This window comes from Schistocerca serialis, chromosome 3 (assembly GCF_023864345.2).
Source record: "Schistocerca serialis cubense isolate TAMUIC-IGC-003099 chromosome 3, iqSchSeri2.2, whole genome shotgun sequence".
Taxonomy (NCBI): domain Eukaryota; kingdom Metazoa; phylum Arthropoda; class Insecta; order Orthoptera; family Acrididae; genus Schistocerca; species Schistocerca serialis.
In genome coordinates this window covers 360313284-360334218 of record NC_064640.1, presented here as the reverse complement: position 1 = coordinate 360334218, position 20935 = coordinate 360313284, and the positions used below count along the sequence as shown (strand labels likewise).

Here is a 20935-nt window from a genome sequence, read left to right as displayed (position 1 = left end):
AGCAATGGCCCTAAGATGGATCCTTGTGGGACACCACATGTAATTTCTTCCCATTCTGATGATGACTGATGACTTAATTCACTAGTCCCTTGTACTGACACCCTTTGTTTCCTGTTAGCTAGGTATGACTTGAACCATTTTGCAGCACTGCACGAAGACATACGTTCGCTCTTTTGTATTGATGGAACTGGCTGTGATATTTTCCGTATCAATATGTCATCAGCAAGATTTGCTGTATTTCTCAACTGCCTTAGATTTGAAAACCCTGATGACAGGGTTCGAGTCTCGGTCGGGCACACAGTTTTAATCTGCCAGGAAGTTTCATATCAGCGCACACTCCGCTGCAGAGTGAAAATCTCATTCTGGAAATATCCCCCAGGCTGTGGCTAAGCCATGTCTCCGCAATATCCTTTCTTTCAGGAGTGCTAGTTCTGCAAGGTTCGCAGGAGAGCTTCTGTAAAGTTTGGAAGGTAGGAGACGAGGTACTGGCAGAAGTAAAGCTGTGAGTACCAGGCGTGAGTCGTGCTTTGGTAGCTCAGTTGATAGAGCACTTGCCCGCGAAAGGCAAAGGTCCCGAGTTCGAGTCTCGGTCGGGCACACAGTTTTAATCTGCCAGGAAGTTTCATATCCTGTGTTTTTGGATTATTCATTATGAAGCCTTTGTCTAATACATAAGAAAACAACAAGAGAAACAACATAAATACAACTAACTGTAATACTATCGAAACATTATCGAGTCCCTGCTCATTATCTTGACCCATGCAGACTGTCTAGCACTACGTGCAACAAATGGAGCATGTCGTTGGCGCTGAATCTGTACAGCGTGCATTTTGACCTAATAAGTTACATGGTGTGCAGGTCATTGGAAGCTTATCAGCTTATTATTCCCTTACATGTCCTTCAAATTGAGTCAAGTCTGGACCCTATGAATTTGATCCTAAAATACATACACCAATCCAGGTAATGACCAGCCATCGCACTCAGAGAGACTATAAACACGAAAAGTTAGTTTCTTCTTCACTCATCTCACTCTGCTGATGGGGTGTGCGTTGACCCACGATGCTTCTCGAATCCAGTGGCCACTTCTGACACAAGTTGTAACGAGTGTCTTGATGGCTTGCATGTTAATAACTTCGTTGTAGGTCGCAATGATGGTGCAGGTGTTTGAGAGAGCGGCAGTCACGAAGAGCCAGGGGGGAAATCAATGTAAAGTCATAGATACAGTGAAAAGACACTAATTCATTTAGTCATTGCATATTTTAGAGCAGTCGAAATGTCGGCTTACTGCAGTCAGCATCCACAGACACAGGCTGGCCCTGGACAGTGGTGTGTGCTTAGCTCAGCATGACGGCCAGTGCCCAAAGTCGTTACACCATACAGGCAGCAGCAGTGACGAAGTTACGTTGTCAGTACATTAGCGAGCGTAGTGCCATGTCCGGCCCAGGCACGAAGCGAAAAGGCAGCGAGCTTGAGCTCTGTAAGAAGTCAGTCACACCGTGTGGTGCAGAAGTGTCACTCAGCGCAGGAAACACCCAACCACAAAGGCAAACCAAGGACCTAAGTGTAGGATGCAGCGACAGTAGCCAGCAGATGCAAGCCTGCAGTAGTTGAGTGCACACGTGCAGACAGGAGGCAGCTCAGAAGTAAGTCGGCAGGTTGAAACCATAACCACCAGTAGGCGCCCTGAAGTCAGTAGCCCCCAGCTGGTAGGCACCAGCTCACTTCCTGGTGGCATCAGGACTAACCGCAGTCAGCGGACCCACAGCTAGCGGAGGTGGCATCTACACTATGTGATCGAAAGTATCCAGACACCTGGCTGAAAATGGCTTACAAGTTCGTGGCGCCCTCCATCGGTAATGCTGGAATTCAATATGGTGTAGGCCCACCCTTAGCCTTGGTGACAGCTTCCACTCTTGCAGGCATACGTTCAATCAGATGCTGGAAGGTTTCTTGGGGAATGGCATTCTTCACGGAGTGCAGCACTGAGTAGAGTTATCGATGTCGGTCGGTGAGTCCTGGCACGAAGTCGACTCTCGAAAACATCCAAAAGGTGTTCTATAGGATTCAGGTCAGGACTATGTGCAGGTCAGTCCATTACAGGGATGTTATTGTCGTCTAACCACTCCGCCATAGGTCGTGTATTATGAATAGGTGCTCGATCGTGTTGAAAGATGTAATCCCCATCCCAGAATTGCTCTTCAACAGTGGGAAGCAAGAATGTGCTTAAAACATCAATGTAGGCCTGTGCTGTGATAATGCCACACAAAACAACAAGGGGTGCAAGCCCTCTCCATTAAAAACACGACCACACCGTAACACCACCGCCCTCGAATTTTACTGTTGGCACTACACACGCTGGTAGATGACGATCGCCGGGCATTCGCCATACCAACACCCTGCCATCGGATCGCCACATTATGTACCATGATTCGTCACTCATACAACATTTTCCCACTGTTCAATCGTCCGATGTTTACGCTATTTACACCAAGAGAGGAGTCGTTTGGCATTTACCGACGTGTGCAGCCGCTCGACCAAAAATCCAAGTTTTCTCTCCTCCCGTCTAACTGTCACAGTACTTGCAGTGGATCCTGATGCAGCCTGGAATTCCTGTGTGATGGTCTGGATAGGTGTCTGCCTATTACACATTACGACCCTCTTAAATTGTCGGCGGTCTCTGTCAGTCAACAGAAGAGGTCAGCCTGTACGCTTTTGTGATGTAAGTGTCCCTTCACGTTTCCACTTCACTATCACATCAGAAACAGTGGACCTAGGGATGTTTAGGAGTGTGGAAATCTCGCGTACAGACGTATGACACAAGTGACACCCAATCACCTGACCACATTCAAAGTCCGTGAGTTCTGCAGAGCGCCCCATTCTCTCACGATGTCTAATGACTACTGAGGTCGCTAATACGGAATACCTGGCAGAAGGTGGCAGCAAAATGCACCTAATATGTAAAACGTATGTTTTTTTTACGGGGGGGGGGGGGGGGGGAGGGCTGTCCGTATACTTTTGATCACATAGTGTAGCAGTAGTGTGTTGGATGATCCATATCTGGTCTATGACTTTAGTGGAGTACCTTTCAAAGGTGGCTGCAGCGGGTAACAGACAACGCATAGCTGGAATTGGTGGTATTTGTTGTTGCTCTTTCCATCACTGTTACGACAGGAAATGAATCAGAGGGCAAAAAAACGGCGCAGTGCGGGTCTCAGACGTTTGTAATCCAAGGTACCACTGCGACTGTGTGGCCCCCACACTTTGCTGTGCCGACAATATTCCAGACCCGGCAGCAGCATTGTGATTACAGATGTGGCAACTAGCGCTACTCTAGTGTAGACAGCCTTCTGTTTTGCTGGCTACAGGTTAGAGATGCGAAGTTGAAAGGCATTGTTGCAACACTGATACAAATATTTCCAGGGTAACATTGGTCCCACGAATAATGTTGTTCCGTAGGCCTTTTAGCAGCGTATCAAACAGACTTAAAACATTCGATATTACAGAAATTACTCCTTTATGTGCGGTTAGGCTGTTGTGACTACGCAAAAGAAAACTGGAATGGAACAAGTGGAGGTCAAAAATCGTAAATTGGAGTATTTGGTGAAAACAGTTGCCATCAAGGTAGAATATAATCTACTATTGGAAAAAAGAGGATTAGGGTGATTTCAGAGAGCGTTTGGAAGCTCTGCTGAGAAGACCTATGGCAGAGTGTCCAGAAGGATAAAGGAAAAGGAGACACCATGGTGGAATGAAAGGATGAAGGAGGCAGTAAAAGAAAAGAAGAAAGCCTGGCATGAATGGAACAGAGACCGAACAGCGTAAAGTAAAAGTAAATAACAGGACAGTAAAAGTAAATGTAAAAAAATGGTAGCAGAAGAAAAGAGGAAAAGCTGGCAGAAATTCACCTGAGAGTTGGAAAAAGATGTTACTAGTGATAAGAGGATGATATATGGAATTACAAAGAGTATGAGGAAGAAAAAAACATACAAAAAGCTAGTGAAAGGGGAAAGCAGAGAACTATTAATGCAACCAGAGGAGGTAAGAAAAAGGTGGAAAGAGTATTCTGATAAATTACTAAATGTGAAGAACTACAATGGAAAGGGAATAGAAGTATGGCAGTGCAGCAAGGGTCTGGAAGAAGAGGAGGACATAACGATGTTAGAAGTGAAACTAGCCCTGAGAAAAATGAAAACAGGAAAGGCACCTGGGATAGATGAAATTACTGGGGAGATGATAAAGGCAACTGGACCAGTTGGGCTACAGTGGCTATACAAACCAATAAGATGCATTTGGGCCCAAAACTGTGTACCTGAAGAATGGGGAAAGGGAATAATAATCCCAGTTTTCAAAACGGGTGACAGGAAAGTATGTGATAACTATCGAGGGATCACACTCATATCCTAAGTAGCAAAAATAAAGGAGAGTATACTGGAAAGAATAGTGAGAGAAAAAGTGGAAGGGCAGTTAGACTTTTACCTATGTCTAATGCAAACGAAATATTTTCCAAGATTATCAGCCTTAAAATGAAACTTTCAAATGATCATAATGACTAACTGATTTGTGGCTACAGTTCATACTAATGAAGCTGCTTATATCATCTTCGTAACTGAGTTGTCTTAGCGTGTGATTCTCAATACCGGTACCGAATGATACCAAAACGTTCAGCCTGTCTTCTGACAATGAGCTTCAAAACCCGTGTTTGATCAGTTTTGAAAATAACGTTTTTCCATCGTTGTTTGCTACCAAAAGGGTGGCAAGAAAATTCTTAGAGCAACCTGAATGTTGGGAAAACTATGTTTGACGTTTTGTGCGTCCTGGTTATGATGAAACGAGCAATGGAATAAGTCGGCTTTCACGGAATCTACACCGTTTCAAACCGCCAAAGTTCCGCCAACCTTTCTTTTAAGATATGATATTGCAGTGCAGTAGAACGGACATGTATGCAGTTACTCCTAGGTATTTTACGGTTGTTACTGTTTCCAGTGGTTTATCGCCAATCGAACTGTAATGGACCTCTTTACTTGTGTATGTGCAATACGTTATATTTATTTACGGTGATTGACAACTGGGAGTCTGCATCAGTCGCCAATCATCCGCAAGTTCCGATCCTGCCCTCCCTCCTCCACCGTCGCCGCCATGACCCCCCCCCCCAACCCCCCCATCCCGCCCCCCAACCTCCCCTCCATGCCCCACGTATGTGCGAACACTATATCCAAGATCTCTGTCACTATGGACTGTTTCAGGCGTTTTGTCCCTCCAGAGAGAGGTTAGTGCATATAATACTGGACAGATTGTGCAACCAGAACCGTTTTTATTGATGTTCTGTTTTTTTTTTTCATACTGTAACTATATATATATTAATTATTTGTTTTAGGTATATCATAATTGTTTCAAATAATGTGTTGCAGGCAGCAGCAACGAGTATACAGACAGCACTGGCGTGGATTTGCAGCAGTTCATAAGGGAAACACTGAACAAGAATCATAAGGATAGAATGTTACTTCTGAAAATAGAGCATGAAATGTTGAATCTCACCAGAGACAACAAGTAAGTCCTATAGTTATGAAAAATTATTGGTATGTTTAAATATAAAAGATCTGAGAGCACTTTCTCTTTCAGAAAATTTAGGATTTATTTACAAAGTAAACTGGAAGACATTTTTGGGTTTGGTATGGTATATGTACCACATAAACAATGATCATTCAGAAAGTATGTAGATAACCTCAGATCTGACAAATAATTTAAATATGGAAGGTATGAGTAACAAAATGAATAATGTTTACTGCTCATGCACATGTACTGTAGGTACACCTTCCATACCACTCCTTTTTTTTCCTAACAAGACACTCCCCTCATGATGCGGGGACATCACTGACAGGTATTGGCTGATTGTGATCATAGACAACTCATGAAAGCTTCTGCTCATTTATCATTATCATTACCACAGGAACACTGCTCTACAAGGAATTACATTAAATAAACAAAGAGGCTAAAATCACTGCCGTCTGCATCAGGGCTGTAGGTAGAGTGAGGAAATTTTTCCCAGCCTCAAATTCTCTTGCAGGGATGGTAATGAAAAACTTACATTTGTTGAAAAATTCGAGGACAGTGCAGTAGACATATTGATGAAATCAAAAAGAGATCCTAGTGGGATATATTTTACAAGAATTCAACAGTTTTTTGGGTCCTTACCGACATGGGCTCGAACTTCAACAAAGGCACTGAAGGAATATGAAATGCACTGCCAGGATCATAACCATTTGATAAAATTTGTGAAAGCTTGTAACAGAAACACTTTCTTTAGTAACTTGGGTAGAAATTGTTTCGAAGAAAAAGGATGTTGTTCACACAAAATACTGTTAGTTCATTTAATATATTTGCAGCAGTGTGTGGAACAGCTGTACGTTTTACATTTTTCATTTCATGCAGTGATCGTAAGACTAGGAAGGATTAACATGCATTTTTCTTGTATTTCATACTCGAACAGACTAGAGCATGGCATGGCTAAAAGAATAAAAGTTAATGTTGTTGTGACTTGGTAAGACAGCCAAGTCCCTATGACAGGAAGCCGAAAGGCACGCGTTTAAGCTCACGCAGGCTGGCGTGAGGTCTGGAACAGTTAAAGGATTTGAGTCTAGCAAATAAAGTATGTAGCTGTTGGAATACTTAACTTTAATTCATAATTGGTGAACATCGGTCTGACGGTACATGCATCACAAGGTAAATAACAATTGATAATGTTGCCTTGCTAGGTCGTAGCAAATGACGTAGCGGAACGCTATGCTAACTATCGTCTCGGCAAATGAGAGCGTAATTTGTCAGTGAACCATCGCTAGCAAAGTCGGCTGTACAACTGGGGTGAGTGCTAGGATGTCTCTCTAGACCTGCCGTGTGGTGGCGCTCAGTCTGCAATCACTGATAGTGACGGCATGCGGGTCTGACGTATACTAACAGACCGCGGCCGATTTAAAGGCTACCACCTAGCAAGTGTGGTGTCTGGCGGTGACACCACAAATGTTCTATCGGCAATGAATGCACTGGACACAGAATTCGAGCTTGGATAGAATAGTGATGCAACAGGAAATTGGCCTTGGTCGTCTCAGATGAATCAGCTTACCATTCAGCTTCAGTCATTTGACACATACTGTTCCAAAGTACCAGCCACTATGCACTGTACTCTTTTGTAGCGTAGGGGCTGCATATGTCAATCTGTGAAAGATGTAGATGAATTTTCTCAAGCATTATTGATGAGGAGAGCAACACTTTAGGTTAACCTGCCATATCTGTTTCTTGTTGTATCACATGGTTCACATTTGTGTTGATGGTGATGTCTTGACAAATAATTATATCAAAATCTGTTAGATTTCCAGATGTTGGTAAATTAATTTGAAATTGTGAACTGATAATTCCATTACCCATTTTACCGCAACGCCTAATATAGATATTTAGTTCCAAAATATTGAACCAGAGGTTCCTTTTCCATCAAGAAAAAAGTTACATGCAGAAAAATGAGAACACTTTATAACTCGGATAAAATATTTCTGTGACTTGTGTTAAGAAAAAATGCAGGCAAAGATAAAAAGTATATTGCCATTTGTAGTCCGTCCTTCAGATGGGATTGGTGTGAGACCTAATGTACATGCTGGATAGGAAAAGTAGCCACCTAGGTAAGTGCATGGAGATATACAAACACATTAGAAAATCCAAATATTATGGTGCATCAGCCACCAAAATCCCAGTACTTATCTTGCCATGAAAGTAATGGCTATTATATAACACAGTACAAACTGTTTGGACTGCCTACAGTTGATAGCACTGTGATGTCAACAAAAAACAGTAATAGGTGGTGAATTGTGCTTTTAAATAATCATAAAATCTCCCATGAGTCCAGTGTTTATTCATGATGAAGATAGTATTAAGGAAAAAAACCACACTTGCAGGATAATGAATTTGCATTTTATGATAGTTATTTTGAACAACTCTCCTTACGGCTTAAATATGTCATTTTTTAGCATCTCATTCCAGCCCTGCATCAAAAATACTAAAATAACTTGTACAGAAGGTTAGATGAACTACATTTGATAGGGAACATAACAAGTCACTAATATCACACCTTAGAAATCAGTTGATTGCTTTCAGCCCATCTCAGTTCAGCTGTTACATTCATCCCTGCATGTACAGGGTGTTTCAAAAATGACCGGTATATTTGAAACGGCAATAAAAACTAAACGAGCAGCGATAGAAATACACCGTTTGTTGCAATATGCTTGGGACAACAATACATTTTCAGGCAGACAAACTTTCGAAATTACAGTAGTTACAATTTTCAACAACAGATGGCGCTGCAAGTGATGTGAAAGATATAGAAGACAACGCAGTCTGTGGGTGCGCCATTCTGTACGTCATCTTTCTGCTGTAAGCATGTGCTGTTCACAATGTGCAAGTGTGCTGTAGACAACATGGTTTATTCCTTAGAACGGAGGATTTTTCTGGTGTTGGAATTCCACCGCCTAGAACACAGTGTTGTTGCAACAAGACGAAGTTTTCAACGGAGGTTTAATGTAACCAAAGGACCGAAAAGCGATACAATAAAGGATCTATTTGAAAAATTTCAACGGACTGGGAACGTGACGGATGAACGTGCTGGAAAGGTAGGGCGACCGCGTACGGCAACCACAGAGGGCAACGCGCAGTTAGTGCAGCAGGTGATCCAACAGCGGCCTCGGGTTTCCGTTCGCCGTGTTGCAGCTGCGGTCCAAATGACGCCAACGTCCACGTATCGTCTCATGCGCCAGAGTTTACACCTCTATCCATACAAAATTCAAACACGGCAACCCCTCACCGCCGCTACCATTGCTGCACGAGAGACATTCGCTAACGATATAGTGCACAGGATTGATGACGGCGATATGTATGTGGGCAGCATTTGGTTTACTGACGAAGCTTATTTTTACCTGGATGGCTTCGTCAATAAACAGAACTGGCGCATATGGGGAACCAAAAAGCCCCATGTTGCAGTCCCATCGTCCCTGCATCCTCAAAAAGTACTGGTCTGGGCCGCCATTTCTTCCAAAGGAATCATTGGCCCATTTTTCAGATCCGAAACGATTACTGCATCACGCTACCTGGACATTCTTCGTGAATTTGTGGCGGTACAAAATGCCTTAGACGACACTGCGAACACCTCGTGGTTTATGCAAGATGGTGCCCGGCCACATCGCACGGCCGACGTCTTTAATTTCCTGAATGAATATTTCGATGATCGTGTGATTGCTTTGGGCTATCCGAAACATACAGGAGGCGGCGTGGATTGGCCTCCCTATTCGCCAGACATGAACCCCTGTGACTTCTTTCTGTGGGGACACTTGAAAGACCAGGTGTACCGCCAGAATCCAGAAGCAATTGAACAGCTGAAGCAGTACATCTCATCTGCATGTGAAGCCATTCCGCCAGACACGTTGTCAAAGGTTTCGGGTAATTTCATTCAGAGACTACGCCATATTATTGCTACGCATGGTGGATATGTGGAAAATATCGTACTATAGAGTTTCCCAGACCGCAGCGCCATCTGTTGTTGAAAATTGTAACTACTGTAATTTCGAAAGTTTGTCTGCCTGAAAATGTACTGTTGTTCCAAGCATATTGCAACAAACTGTGTATTTCTATCGCTGCTTTTTTAGTTTTTATTGCCGTTTCAAATATACTGGTCATTTTTGAAACACCCTGTAGGAACAACACTAGTGCAAGCACTTGTGCTTGAAAGTGCCCCCCTCCCCCCCTGCTCCCCTTCCCCCCCCCCCCCCCAAAAAAAAGAAGAAGAAGAAGCTCAACCAAATCATCAAAGCAGACAGCAAATAGTATACAAAAAGCTTCACCAACTTCACTATCAAATGATGAATATTGAATATAAGATCAGAACTCAAAACAGAAACTATCACATTCTTCTTGCTTTCAGTGTGATTAATGAGGACCTGTCTGTAAAGTCATGGAATTGGTAATCAATCTGATATACCAAATGTTTCTCTTTCCCTCTTACACATCACACAGTCTTCAAATAAGAAGAGAGAAGATACAAGAGACATGGATAAAGTGGATTCCATACTTCAGTAGAACATTAAAGAATTCAAGAAACACCTGGGGGGAAATAACTCCATAGAAGGATTGTTCCTGTGGTTATATTCAGAAGAAACTCTTAGTAATGAATCTGACAGGATTGCAGCCAACACAGAAAGGATATCCTCTGAAGGAAGAATGGCAAAAGTGGCGTATCTGTCTTCTTTAATGGACTGTACCACATCTTGACTCTTCTCATGGCTACCAACTTGCAAGTACCACTACACATTTCATGTAAAGTAGTGATACATTCCCTGGATGTATCCAAAATGTCACCAAAGATGAAGAGTGAAATAGTCTCACATGGAATGCACTGTACAACTCTCCCAGATGTTCCTCCTTTGCAGTGACTCGAACGCATTTAATGCAATCATGCAAACCATCCTAGAATATTGCTGAAGTGTGTGGGACCCATACAAAACAGGACTAAAAGGATATATTCAAAGTATACATAGAAGGATGGCATGAATCGTCAGAGGCTTGTTTGAGTCATGGGAGAGTGTCATATAGATGCAAAAAAATTTTTGAACCAGCAGACGCTTAAAGATGGATGCAAACTGTCCCAAAAAATCTAGAAATATTGCACAGATATTACAAGGAAGATATTAGACTAATTACAGGACATACAGAGATGTTTCAGCAATCATTCTTCCCACATTTCTTATGTTAATGGGACAGGAAAAAGCCCTTACAATTGGTACAGTGGGAAGAACTCACTGCCATGCACCTCACAGTGGTTTGTGGAGTATGGATATGGGTGTAGATATATACCTTCCGAACCTCAAAAATACTGCTCAGTGGAAAATGGTTGACGACTTGCATTCCTCTGAAACTGCTGTTCATGGATACATCTAGTTGATTGAACAGTGTATCTGAGGAAACAGTTGAATGGATGCTCAGCAGGGCTTACAAGACACTTCACAGAGAAGTGGATGCATGTGAACAGTGAGACAGAGTCTGGGAGTGAGTGGATCACATAACAAATACAATCTGCCAGGTCACTCATTCATTCACTCTAATGGCTACAGATCATTTAAAAAGGCAGCATGTTCCCTGGTGAAGTGAAAAGTATTCTGGAGCCCTGCAGACATTATAATGCCAACCAAGTGCAGAGAATATTACAGCCTTCACATTGCATTGTGAAGTCAAACTATTAAAGAAATCGAGAAGAGGTCCTGGCAAGGGGCCTTTGATCGTATCACTCTTTTCTCTGACATTACATAAATATGGGCAGACAGCAGAAGGATTTCAGGAAATCATTAGTACACCTTACTGAAGGAAGTGTGTATACAGGCAACACCTTCAAATGTGGCCCAAGTAATAGCAGAGCATTTTGCAGACGACATGTCCAGTGCCAGCCGGGATCCAGTATCCCATCATTGTTGTGTGATAGAGGAGCTTGATTCAGCACTGCATGGGGCTCCTAATCATGATGCTTTTGCCATACCAGTATTTTCAATGTGTGTTCAACCTGTTATCAGGGTAAACTCAGATTTTGGCTACCAGTGATGAATCAAGTGAGTGTAACTAGGAGTTAGGAGCCTGAAATATGTGAAAATGAAAAGGAAGTTGAAGTAAACTTATTGTGCTAAAATATTAAAAACTTAGAAAATTAAATACAATGGACTTCTGTTATGTTTAGATGCAATGCAGCCTAGGAACCATGTAGATGAAAATGTGCATCTAAACCACATTTGACCACTGAAATAAAATTTTGAGTATGAATGTATACAATCTAGTATCAATTTAATGCAGGTTAGGTACAGAGAAACCTGAAGTTACCATTTACATTATGAAGGGGCACAAATATATAACACAAATATAGAAACATTCGTACCCTTAAATTTGCAATTTGAGCTTGTACTATGGAAGTATCAATTCAAGTGAGGTTTATAATAATAGTCACAATGTACAGGTCTCCATCTGATCATTTTGAGCTATTGATAAAGCAACTTCATATATTAACAAATTTCTTAACTTCTATATAGTATGAGGTAATTTGGATTAGAGATTTTAATTTACATTATTAAAGCAAGCTATTCTGAAGCAATACTTAAGTCTTTGCCAGTACATATACTGTAATTAAACTCCCCTAGTACAATTTATATCAAGTGTAATGAGAACCGACAGCAGTGCTATGATGTTTTTATAGACACATTGCAATTGTGCAGTCATAGTGTGAGTCATATAGTTATTCATTTTGCAGATTGTCATTGTCTATTGCTGATGTTTAATGCTGTATCTGAGTGCATTACATAAATAAACAGTCATAAAATTTCCTCTTAACTGAGGAATTCAAAACGTAATTGTGAAATACAGGTTAGAAAGATGCACACAACACTCTTGCTATTGATGAAAAATATAATGTATTCTCAAAAACAGTCAGAGTCTACTTTAAAATTCATACCCTGTGTAATCTAATGATGTGGAAAGGGTGTATGAATAGTTCTTGCTCGTCAGGATGTGCCAGAGTCCTCAGTGGGTGTTATAGGGTCTGTAGCTAGTTTTGGAGATATGTGTGACATGTGAGGAACTTGCATACAAACCAGTAGTGATTATATAACAGTTGTTTATTAATCTATTCCGATTAGAGAGTCTCTTGAGTGTGCCCTATTTTCTGGCACAGTCTGATGTTCGCTTGCAGTATCCACCACTATGGAAGCAGGTGCTGGTGTGCAGCAAGCGGTGTGCACTCACTGCTCAGGAGGCAGAGTGCTGAGATTTCACCTCTGGTACGCCAGCACTGTGTTGACAGATTTGGAAGATCACCTCTTATCAGTTTCTGCGATGTGGGGCTGTGAACAGAGGCAGGTACCCTGAAGACGTCCAGCTGCATCACCATACAGGGACTAGGAAATAGTTGTCTTCAGTTAATAGCTTGGTGAAGACAGAGATGGCTGGACCATCACCTTGTACTCCTGGGACAGTGGCAAAGTGCGGGTCTGCCCTGGCACTCTGGTGCTTTGGCTGGCAGGCAGTAGTACATGTCTTGGCAGTGGTAGATGTATACATGTCATCGTCGGGTGCTGAACAGGCTCGAATCACTTAACTGTCCAACTATTCAACCATTGATCAGCTGGCTCAGCTGCATTTAAATACTACTTCTCTGTGGCAATTTCATGGTAATGGTGGTGTTAATGTGCCATGCTAAATAGTCTGGAACAAGGTGGTGACTCTGCTGTCATAATCGGGGTGTAATACTCATTGCAGGCTGACCCGGCATTGGCAAGTGTGGCCTATCGTCACATAGCCTGTGCCTGATTATGGCTGTGGTCTGATTCCATCCTGGCACTGCGATTTTTTTCTATATCGTCCACTCAAAGGACAAGTAGTTGTGTGTGAAGATGTTACTAATTAGATAGGGTCTGAAATGTTGAGTTTGCAGTCGGAAGGATGTTGGGAGAGATAGAGATTGATAGTAACAAGACATGGGCATAGGGGATGTTGGTGTACAGGAGGTGGAATCAACAGTGACATACAGCGATACAGCTTTAATATGAGAGGATAGACTGCGGGAAATTGGCTGGAGGGGTTGATCCATAAGAGCAGAGTTTCTTTCAGTGGAATCATAGTAAGTTCCTACATTGGGCAATCTAGGATTGTCAGTTTTATGGATTTTGGGAAGCCTTTCCCCCTGACATTCCTAGTCCATGCACCTCCTGCCTCCCTACAAGCCATTAGCCAACGTTCTCCAACTCTTTGTTCCACTCCTCACTACCTTTCTCCCCTCACCCACTCCATCCAACACAACTTCTGACCTCAATGAAGCTGGAGATCTCCAGTCCCAACACAGTGTACTACTCAACTGGCACAATGTAATCGTGTAGGTGTGTGTGTGTGTGTGTGTGTCTTGTCTGCCTGCAGTTAATCCCTTCAATTCCTCTTATGTCCTGAGCACTTTTTTTCAATGCAAAATTGAACAGTAAGAGGAAAGGTGACTAGTCTAGCTCTCTATCAGACTCCCACTCTCATATCAGAAGATTTATACATTTTGCATACACAAGTTAGTTTTTTTTCTTTTTTTATGCTTTGAATTCTTCTAGCATGTGGATCAGTGTTTGTTCCCTCTATTGAGTCATGTGCTTTATTGAAGGCTTCATGGGTTTCATTTATTTATGCAAGTTCAAAAAACACTAAAACAAAAATAATCTAAAACTACACTCTGTTATCAATTACAAGCAAGTTTCATACTTTATGAGTCTAATGTTCAGAAACTTTCACAGGTGATCACCAACGGTCGACCTTTGCATATTTGTAAGGTGTTTTGAGATTGAGAATTTGTGCTGCACAGGATCTGCCTTTCCCTAATTCTGCCTGATCTCCTTCAATTAAATGATCAGTTTGTGCTTCAGGTTTATAGTCCTCTGTAGTTACTGATGTATGTTTTGTCCCCTTTACATGCAAGTGGTGGATTAGTCATTTTTCCAGACACTTGGTATTTTTATCTGGTGTCTGTATCTGTGAGGATATGTGAATTTTCTGAGTGGCATTACTGCCACTTAATTTTTACATTTTTGCTATTATACCATATTCTCATGTGGCACCTTTCTTCAGTTATTTGCTTAATTTCTTCTAATGTCACACATTCTGAATATGGAGCTGGTATGAATTTTGTACAGGGAGTTGATCTTAAGGTGATTCTCAGTTTAAAAGACCTTTGAATTAATTTTCTAGAAGTTTACACTCTTCTTTTTTTCCAGTATTTGTTTCCAAATGCCCTTTAAGATGCTAAAAACATAGGCTGGGTGACTGATAATCTGAATACTTTTTAGAGATTCTGCAGAAGGGTTTCTAGAAATCTTGTTTCATATTTGCCATTCTGTCTTGATCATAATGTCAGTTTTCAGATCTGATGACCTTTGAAGTACTTTTCTTAATTTAGGTGAGCTCATGCTATTTTTGAGTTGTCTTGTGGCAATTCCATTTTTAACAGGCTATGATTTAGTGTTCTATTGCCTTGCCACATGTGTCATTCTGCCATTTATGTTTGGATTTACTCAAAAGCTTGCCAATACATTCAGGAAGCTTCCATGAGAGTATCCATAACATCTAGCTACATGAATTGATTTTTGTTATGTGTATTTACAAGGTAAATGCCAGAGTTTTACTTAAGAAATTCTGAGTCATTTTATGGGTTTCAACTCATTCTCGGTTTGAGTCTCTCAGTTGAAACTTTACTTTAGTTAGAAACAGTTGGTAATGAGAGTCAAGTGTTCCTTTTTTACCTTCATATGTGTAATTTATTTTTGCTTTTTCTTGGAAATGGCTACAACATTCCTGAAAAACAAATAGTTCCCCATTCGGATCTCCATGTGGGGACTACTCAGGAGGATGTCATTGTCAGAAGAAATAAAACTGGCATTCTATGGATTGGAGGGTGGAATGCCAGAGCCCTTAATCAGGAAAGTTGGTTAGAAAATTTAAAAAGGCAAATGGACAGGTTAAAGCTAAAAATAGGAGAAGTTACTGAATTTCAGTGGCAGGAGGAACAGGACTTCTGGTCAGGTGAATACAGGGTTAGAAATACAAGATCAAATAGTGGTAATGCAGGAGGAGGTTGAATAACGAATAAAAAAATAGGATTGTAGATAAACTATTATGAACAGCAAAGTGAACACATTATTGTACTCAAGATAAACATGGAGCCCACACCCACCATAATTGAACAAGTTTATATGCCAACAAGTTCCGCAGATGATGAAGAGATTGAAGAAACATATGATGAGATAAAAGAAATTATTCAGATAGTTAAGTGAGATGAAAATTTAACAGTTAGAGGGACTGGAATTCAGTAGTAGGAAACTGCATAAAGGTAGGAAATTAAGGACATGGGATGTGGATAAACCGAAAGAACCATAGGTTGTAGAGAGTTTTAGAGGGAGCATTAGGAAACAATTGACAATTACAGGGGAAAGGATTACAGTAGAATAAGAATGAGTAGCTTTGAGAGATGAAATAGTAAAGGTAGCACAGGATCAAATAGGTAAAAAGATGATGACTAGATGAAATCCTTGGGCAAAACAAGAGATACTGAATTTAATTGATGAAAGGAGAAAAATATAAAAATTCAGTAAATGAAACAGGAGAAAGGGAATACAAAGCTTTACAAAATGAGATTGGCAGGAAGTGCAATATGGCTAAACAGGAATGGATAGACAACAAATATAAGGATTGAGAACCATATATCACTAGGAGGAAGATAGATGCTGCCTACAGTAAAATTAAACAGACATTTGGAGAAAAATGAACCACCTGTATGAATATCAACAACTCAGATGGAAAACCAATCCTGAGCAAAGAAGGGAAGGCAGAAAGGTGGACTGGGTACACGGGGTGTTACAAAAAGGTACAGCCAAACTTTCAGGAAACATTCCTCACACACAAAGAAAGAAAATATGTTATGTGGACATGTGTCCGGAAACACTTTCTTTCCATGTTAGAGCTCATTTTATTACTTCTCTTCAAATCACATTAATCATGGAATGGAAACACACAGCAACAGAACGTACCAGTGTGACTTCAAACACTTTGTTACAGGAAATGTTCAAAATGTCCTCCGTTAGCGAGGATACATGCATCCACATCGCATGGAATCCCTGATGCGCTGATGCAGTCCTGGAGAATGGCGTATTGTATCACAGCCGTCCACAATACAAGCACGAAGAATCTCTACATTTGGTACTGGGGTTGCATAGACAAGAGCTTTCAAATGCCCCTATAAATGAAAGTCAAGAGGGTTGAGGTCAGGAGAGCATGGAGGCCATGGAATTGGTCCGCCTCTACCAATCCATCGGTCATCGAATGTGTTGTTGAGAAGCGTACGAACACTTCGACTGAAATGTGCAGGAGCTCCATCGTGCATCAACCACATGTTGTGACGTACTTGTAAAGGCACATGTTCTAGCAGCACAGGTAGAGTATCCAGTATGAAATCATGATAACTTGCTCCATTGAGCATAGGTGGAAGAACATACTGACGAAACTAAAATGAGCTCTAGCATGGAAATAAAGCGTTTCCGGACACATGTACACATATATTTTCTTTATTTGTGTTTGAGGAATGTTTCCTGAAAGTTTGGCCATACCTTTTTGTAACACCCTATATAGAGGGTCTATACAAGGAAGATGTACTTGAGGCCAATATTATGGAAATGGAAGAGGACATAGATGAAAATGAGATGGGAGATCTGATATTGTGTGAAGAATTTGACAGAGCACTGTAAGACCTAAGTCAAAACAAGGCCCCAGGTAGATAATATTCCAATAGAACTACTGATAGCCTTGGGAGAGCCTGTCATGACAAAACTATTCCATCTGATGAGCAAGATGTATGAGACAGGTGAAAAACCCTCAGACTTCAAGAAGAATATAATGATTCCAATTCCAAAGATATCAGGTGCTGACGTGTGAAAATTACCAAATTATCGGTTTAATAAGTCACAGTTCCAAAATATCAATCCCTTCTCTGCACAGTGGCAATGGAAATAATATCAATGATAGTGCTAGTAAAGTAGTGTTACTGAACACAGCCCTCTAAAATTCCTTCACCAAAGAAGACAAACTAATATTCCAGAATTTGAATCAAGATCAGCTGCCAACATTAGTAAAGCAGAAGCAGATATCCAAGAATTAGTGAAGCAACTTAAATCACTTAATAAAAGCAAGTCTTCTGGCCCAAACTGTACATCAGTTAGGTTCTTTTCAGAGTGAGCCGATGCAGTAGCTCCATACTTACCAGTCATACACAACCACTTGCTTGATGGAAGATTCATACATAAAGACTGGAAAGTTGCATAGGTCACACCAATATTCAAGAAAGACAATAGGAGTAATGCATTAAATTACAGGCCCATATCATTATCATTGATAAGTGGCAGGATTTTGAAATGTATATTATGTTCAAACATTATGAATTTCCTCGAAGAGAACAATCTGTTGATACATAGTCAACACGGATTTAGAAAATATAATTATTGTGAAACACAGCTATCTCTTTACTCACATGAACTGTTTAGTGCTATTGATAAGGTATTTCAAATAAATTCTCTATATCTAGATTTCCAGAAGGCTTTTGAAACTGTACAAGTACCTCACAAGTGGTTTGTAATCAAATAGCTTGCTTATGGAATATTGTCTCAGTTATGTGACTGGATTTTAATTTTCTGTCAGAGAGGTCACAGTCCATATTAATTGATGGAAAGTCATCAAGTAAAACAGAAGTTATTTCAGGCAGGTCCCAGGGCAGTGTTATAGGCCCTTTGCTATTCCTTACCTATACACATGATTTAGGAGACAATCTGAGCAGCCATATTAGGTTATTTGCTGATGATGCTGTTGCTTATCATCTATTGAAGTCATCAGAAGATAAAATCAAATTGCAAAATGATTTAGAAAAGATGGTGCAAAAATTGACACTTGACACTAAATAATGAAAAGTGTGAGGTCATCCACATGAGAGCTAAAAGGAATCTGTCAAACTTCAGTTGCATGATAAGTCAGTCAAATCTGACGGCTGTAAATTCAAATTAATATCTAGAAATTACAATTACAAACAAAAATTGGAGAGAACACATAGAAAATGTTGTGGGGAAGGTGAACAAAAGACTGCAATTTATTGGTACAACACTTAGAAGATGCATCATATCTGCTAAAGATACTTCCCATGCCACACTTGTCTGTCATCTTGAGGAGCACTGCTGCACAGTGTGGAATCCTTACTGGACAGGATTAACAGAGCACTTCAAGAAAGTTCAAATAGCAGCAGTGTGTTTGGTATTATCAAGAAGTAGATGAGAGAGTGTCAAAGACATGATATGGGATTCGGGGTGGACATCATTAAAACAAAGACATTCCTCATTGTGGTGGTATCTTCTCACAATATTTCAATCACCAACTTTCTCCTCTGAATGCGAAAATGTTTTCTTGATGCTCACCTACATGGGGAGAAATGATCATCATATTAAAATATGGAAAATCAGAGCTTTCACTAAAGGATATAGGTATTTGTGTTTTCTACATTCTGTTCAAGAGTGAAATAATTGAGAATTATTGTGAAGATGGTTCAATGAATCGTCTGCCAGCACTTAAGTGTGATTTGCAGAGTATCCATGTAGATGTACATGAACTTCAGTGTTAGATTTGTGATATTTCTTTCATCTGAAAATTCTGTGCCAGCTTTACTGGTTTCTTGGGAATGGAGATTGTTATTTTCCACTGTAAATAATTCAAAATGATTTTTTTTACTTTATATCTCATTCCTTGTAGCACTATAATTTGAATTTTGTGACAGTCTGGTGCATCTGTTACTTGCTTGATTTTTCTAGTCTTGAGAGGTATATTGATGTTCAAAATGCCAATGAAATACTTGTGCATTCTGCAAAGATATTTAGGAAGCTCTGTTACATTTCAGCACTATCATCTCATTCCCCAGATTCTGATGATGAAGATAAGCTAGTGCATTTACTAGGACCTGGGCAGTTGCTTTATTTCCATACAGTTCTATCATGCTATTAAACTGAAGACAATAAGGAGAAAAAACTGAGCCAACCTCAGCATTGCAGCTAACTTACTGATACTTTTTATTTTGATTCTAGATTTTTTCTAGCCTTTATTTCCTGGCTTCTTCCAAAGAAAATTGTCCTCACTTATATGGGCTCTGGAGTAGCAACAGAGCCTGCTGTGCTGCTCAGTCCAGCCAGTAATCTCTTCAGGAACAGTAAACAGATTAATATTTTATAATGTTGAGTCACTCAATTTATTGAAATTAAATAAAATTTACATTTTTGACTAGTGCATCTGTTACTTGCTACTAGTGAATGTACAAAATGTTGTCGCAAGCAAGGGGCGACATGCAATATAATTCAGAGTCCTTGGCTATATACAATGTTCCTGCAAGTCTGTCATACAGTTTGTAGATAACTACTAACAGTTGTTGTAGCACTCTCTGCTGGGCTGTGCTATGCTCCATGAATACATTCCACTAATTTGTGGCCAAGGCTGGCAGGAGCAGCACTTATATTCACTTCTTGCAGGTGCAACTCATGTCGTGGCGTAGTTCTAATCAGCACACCATTGGCCAACGTCATTTCACTGCCTTCTCTTTTCTTGCATTCTTCATCTTCATTCTGGCGCTTGTGGTTATGACAGATATTTCATGAAATCATCTTGTCTTTCTTCTGTTCTTTTCATGTTGCTGAACTTAAGATTTTCCCACATAATCTCTGTTCCATACTTTATGACTAGCATCAGTGCTGCTTTGAACTGTGTCATCTCTGTGCTTGTTGATAGTTTGGTTATGTTCAAGATATTGAATGAGTCTTTGATGGCTGCTGCTCTTTCTTGAATATGGATACTGCAACATTTTTCTGTAATTCCCATGTGTTTATATTCCCCTACTATTTGTAGCATTTCATTGTACAGAGGCACACTGTCTTTGAGTGATGTTCTTCCTCCCTTCCTGGAAGACAATTGAACTGTCTTCTCTTGCTTTACTTTTAGGTCAGTTTCTTTTGTCCAAGTTTCTAGTCTTTGCAGTGCACCCTGTACAACCTCTGTTACTACTGATCCTATCACCGTATTGTCTACATATATAAACATTTATGCTTTTAAGTCTTCCTCTCTTATGTTTGTCACATCTGCTGTATAGATGTTGAACAGTACTGGACTTTTAGGATCTCCTTGGAGAACTTCATTCATCTGTATAATTTTCTCTGAGACTTTTAACATTATTGTGTTTTGATCAGATTTGGTTGAAGATGTGTCTTGATTGTTCTCATTTGTGGGTATCCTTTTCTGCTTTTCAGTTTCTCCATTAGTTTTTGTT

At 40.5% G+C, this 20935-nt stretch overlaps 1 protein-coding gene across 7 annotated transcripts in view; it reads left to right on the top strand.

Annotated features, from left to right (window-relative positions):
• The window catches only part of LOC126470165 (cAMP-regulated phosphoprotein 21), a 1039480-nt gene that overhangs the window by 671027 nt on the left and 347518 nt on the right, over positions 1-20935 (top strand). For all 7 annotated transcript variants that reach the window (XM_050097798.1, XM_050097794.1, XM_050097797.1 and 4 more), the window contains one exon: positions 5409-5547. In XM_050097798.1, coding sequence (XP_049953755.1) covers positions 5409-5547 — 139 coding nt within the window. The remainder of the gene's footprint in view (positions 1-5408; positions 5548-20935) is intronic.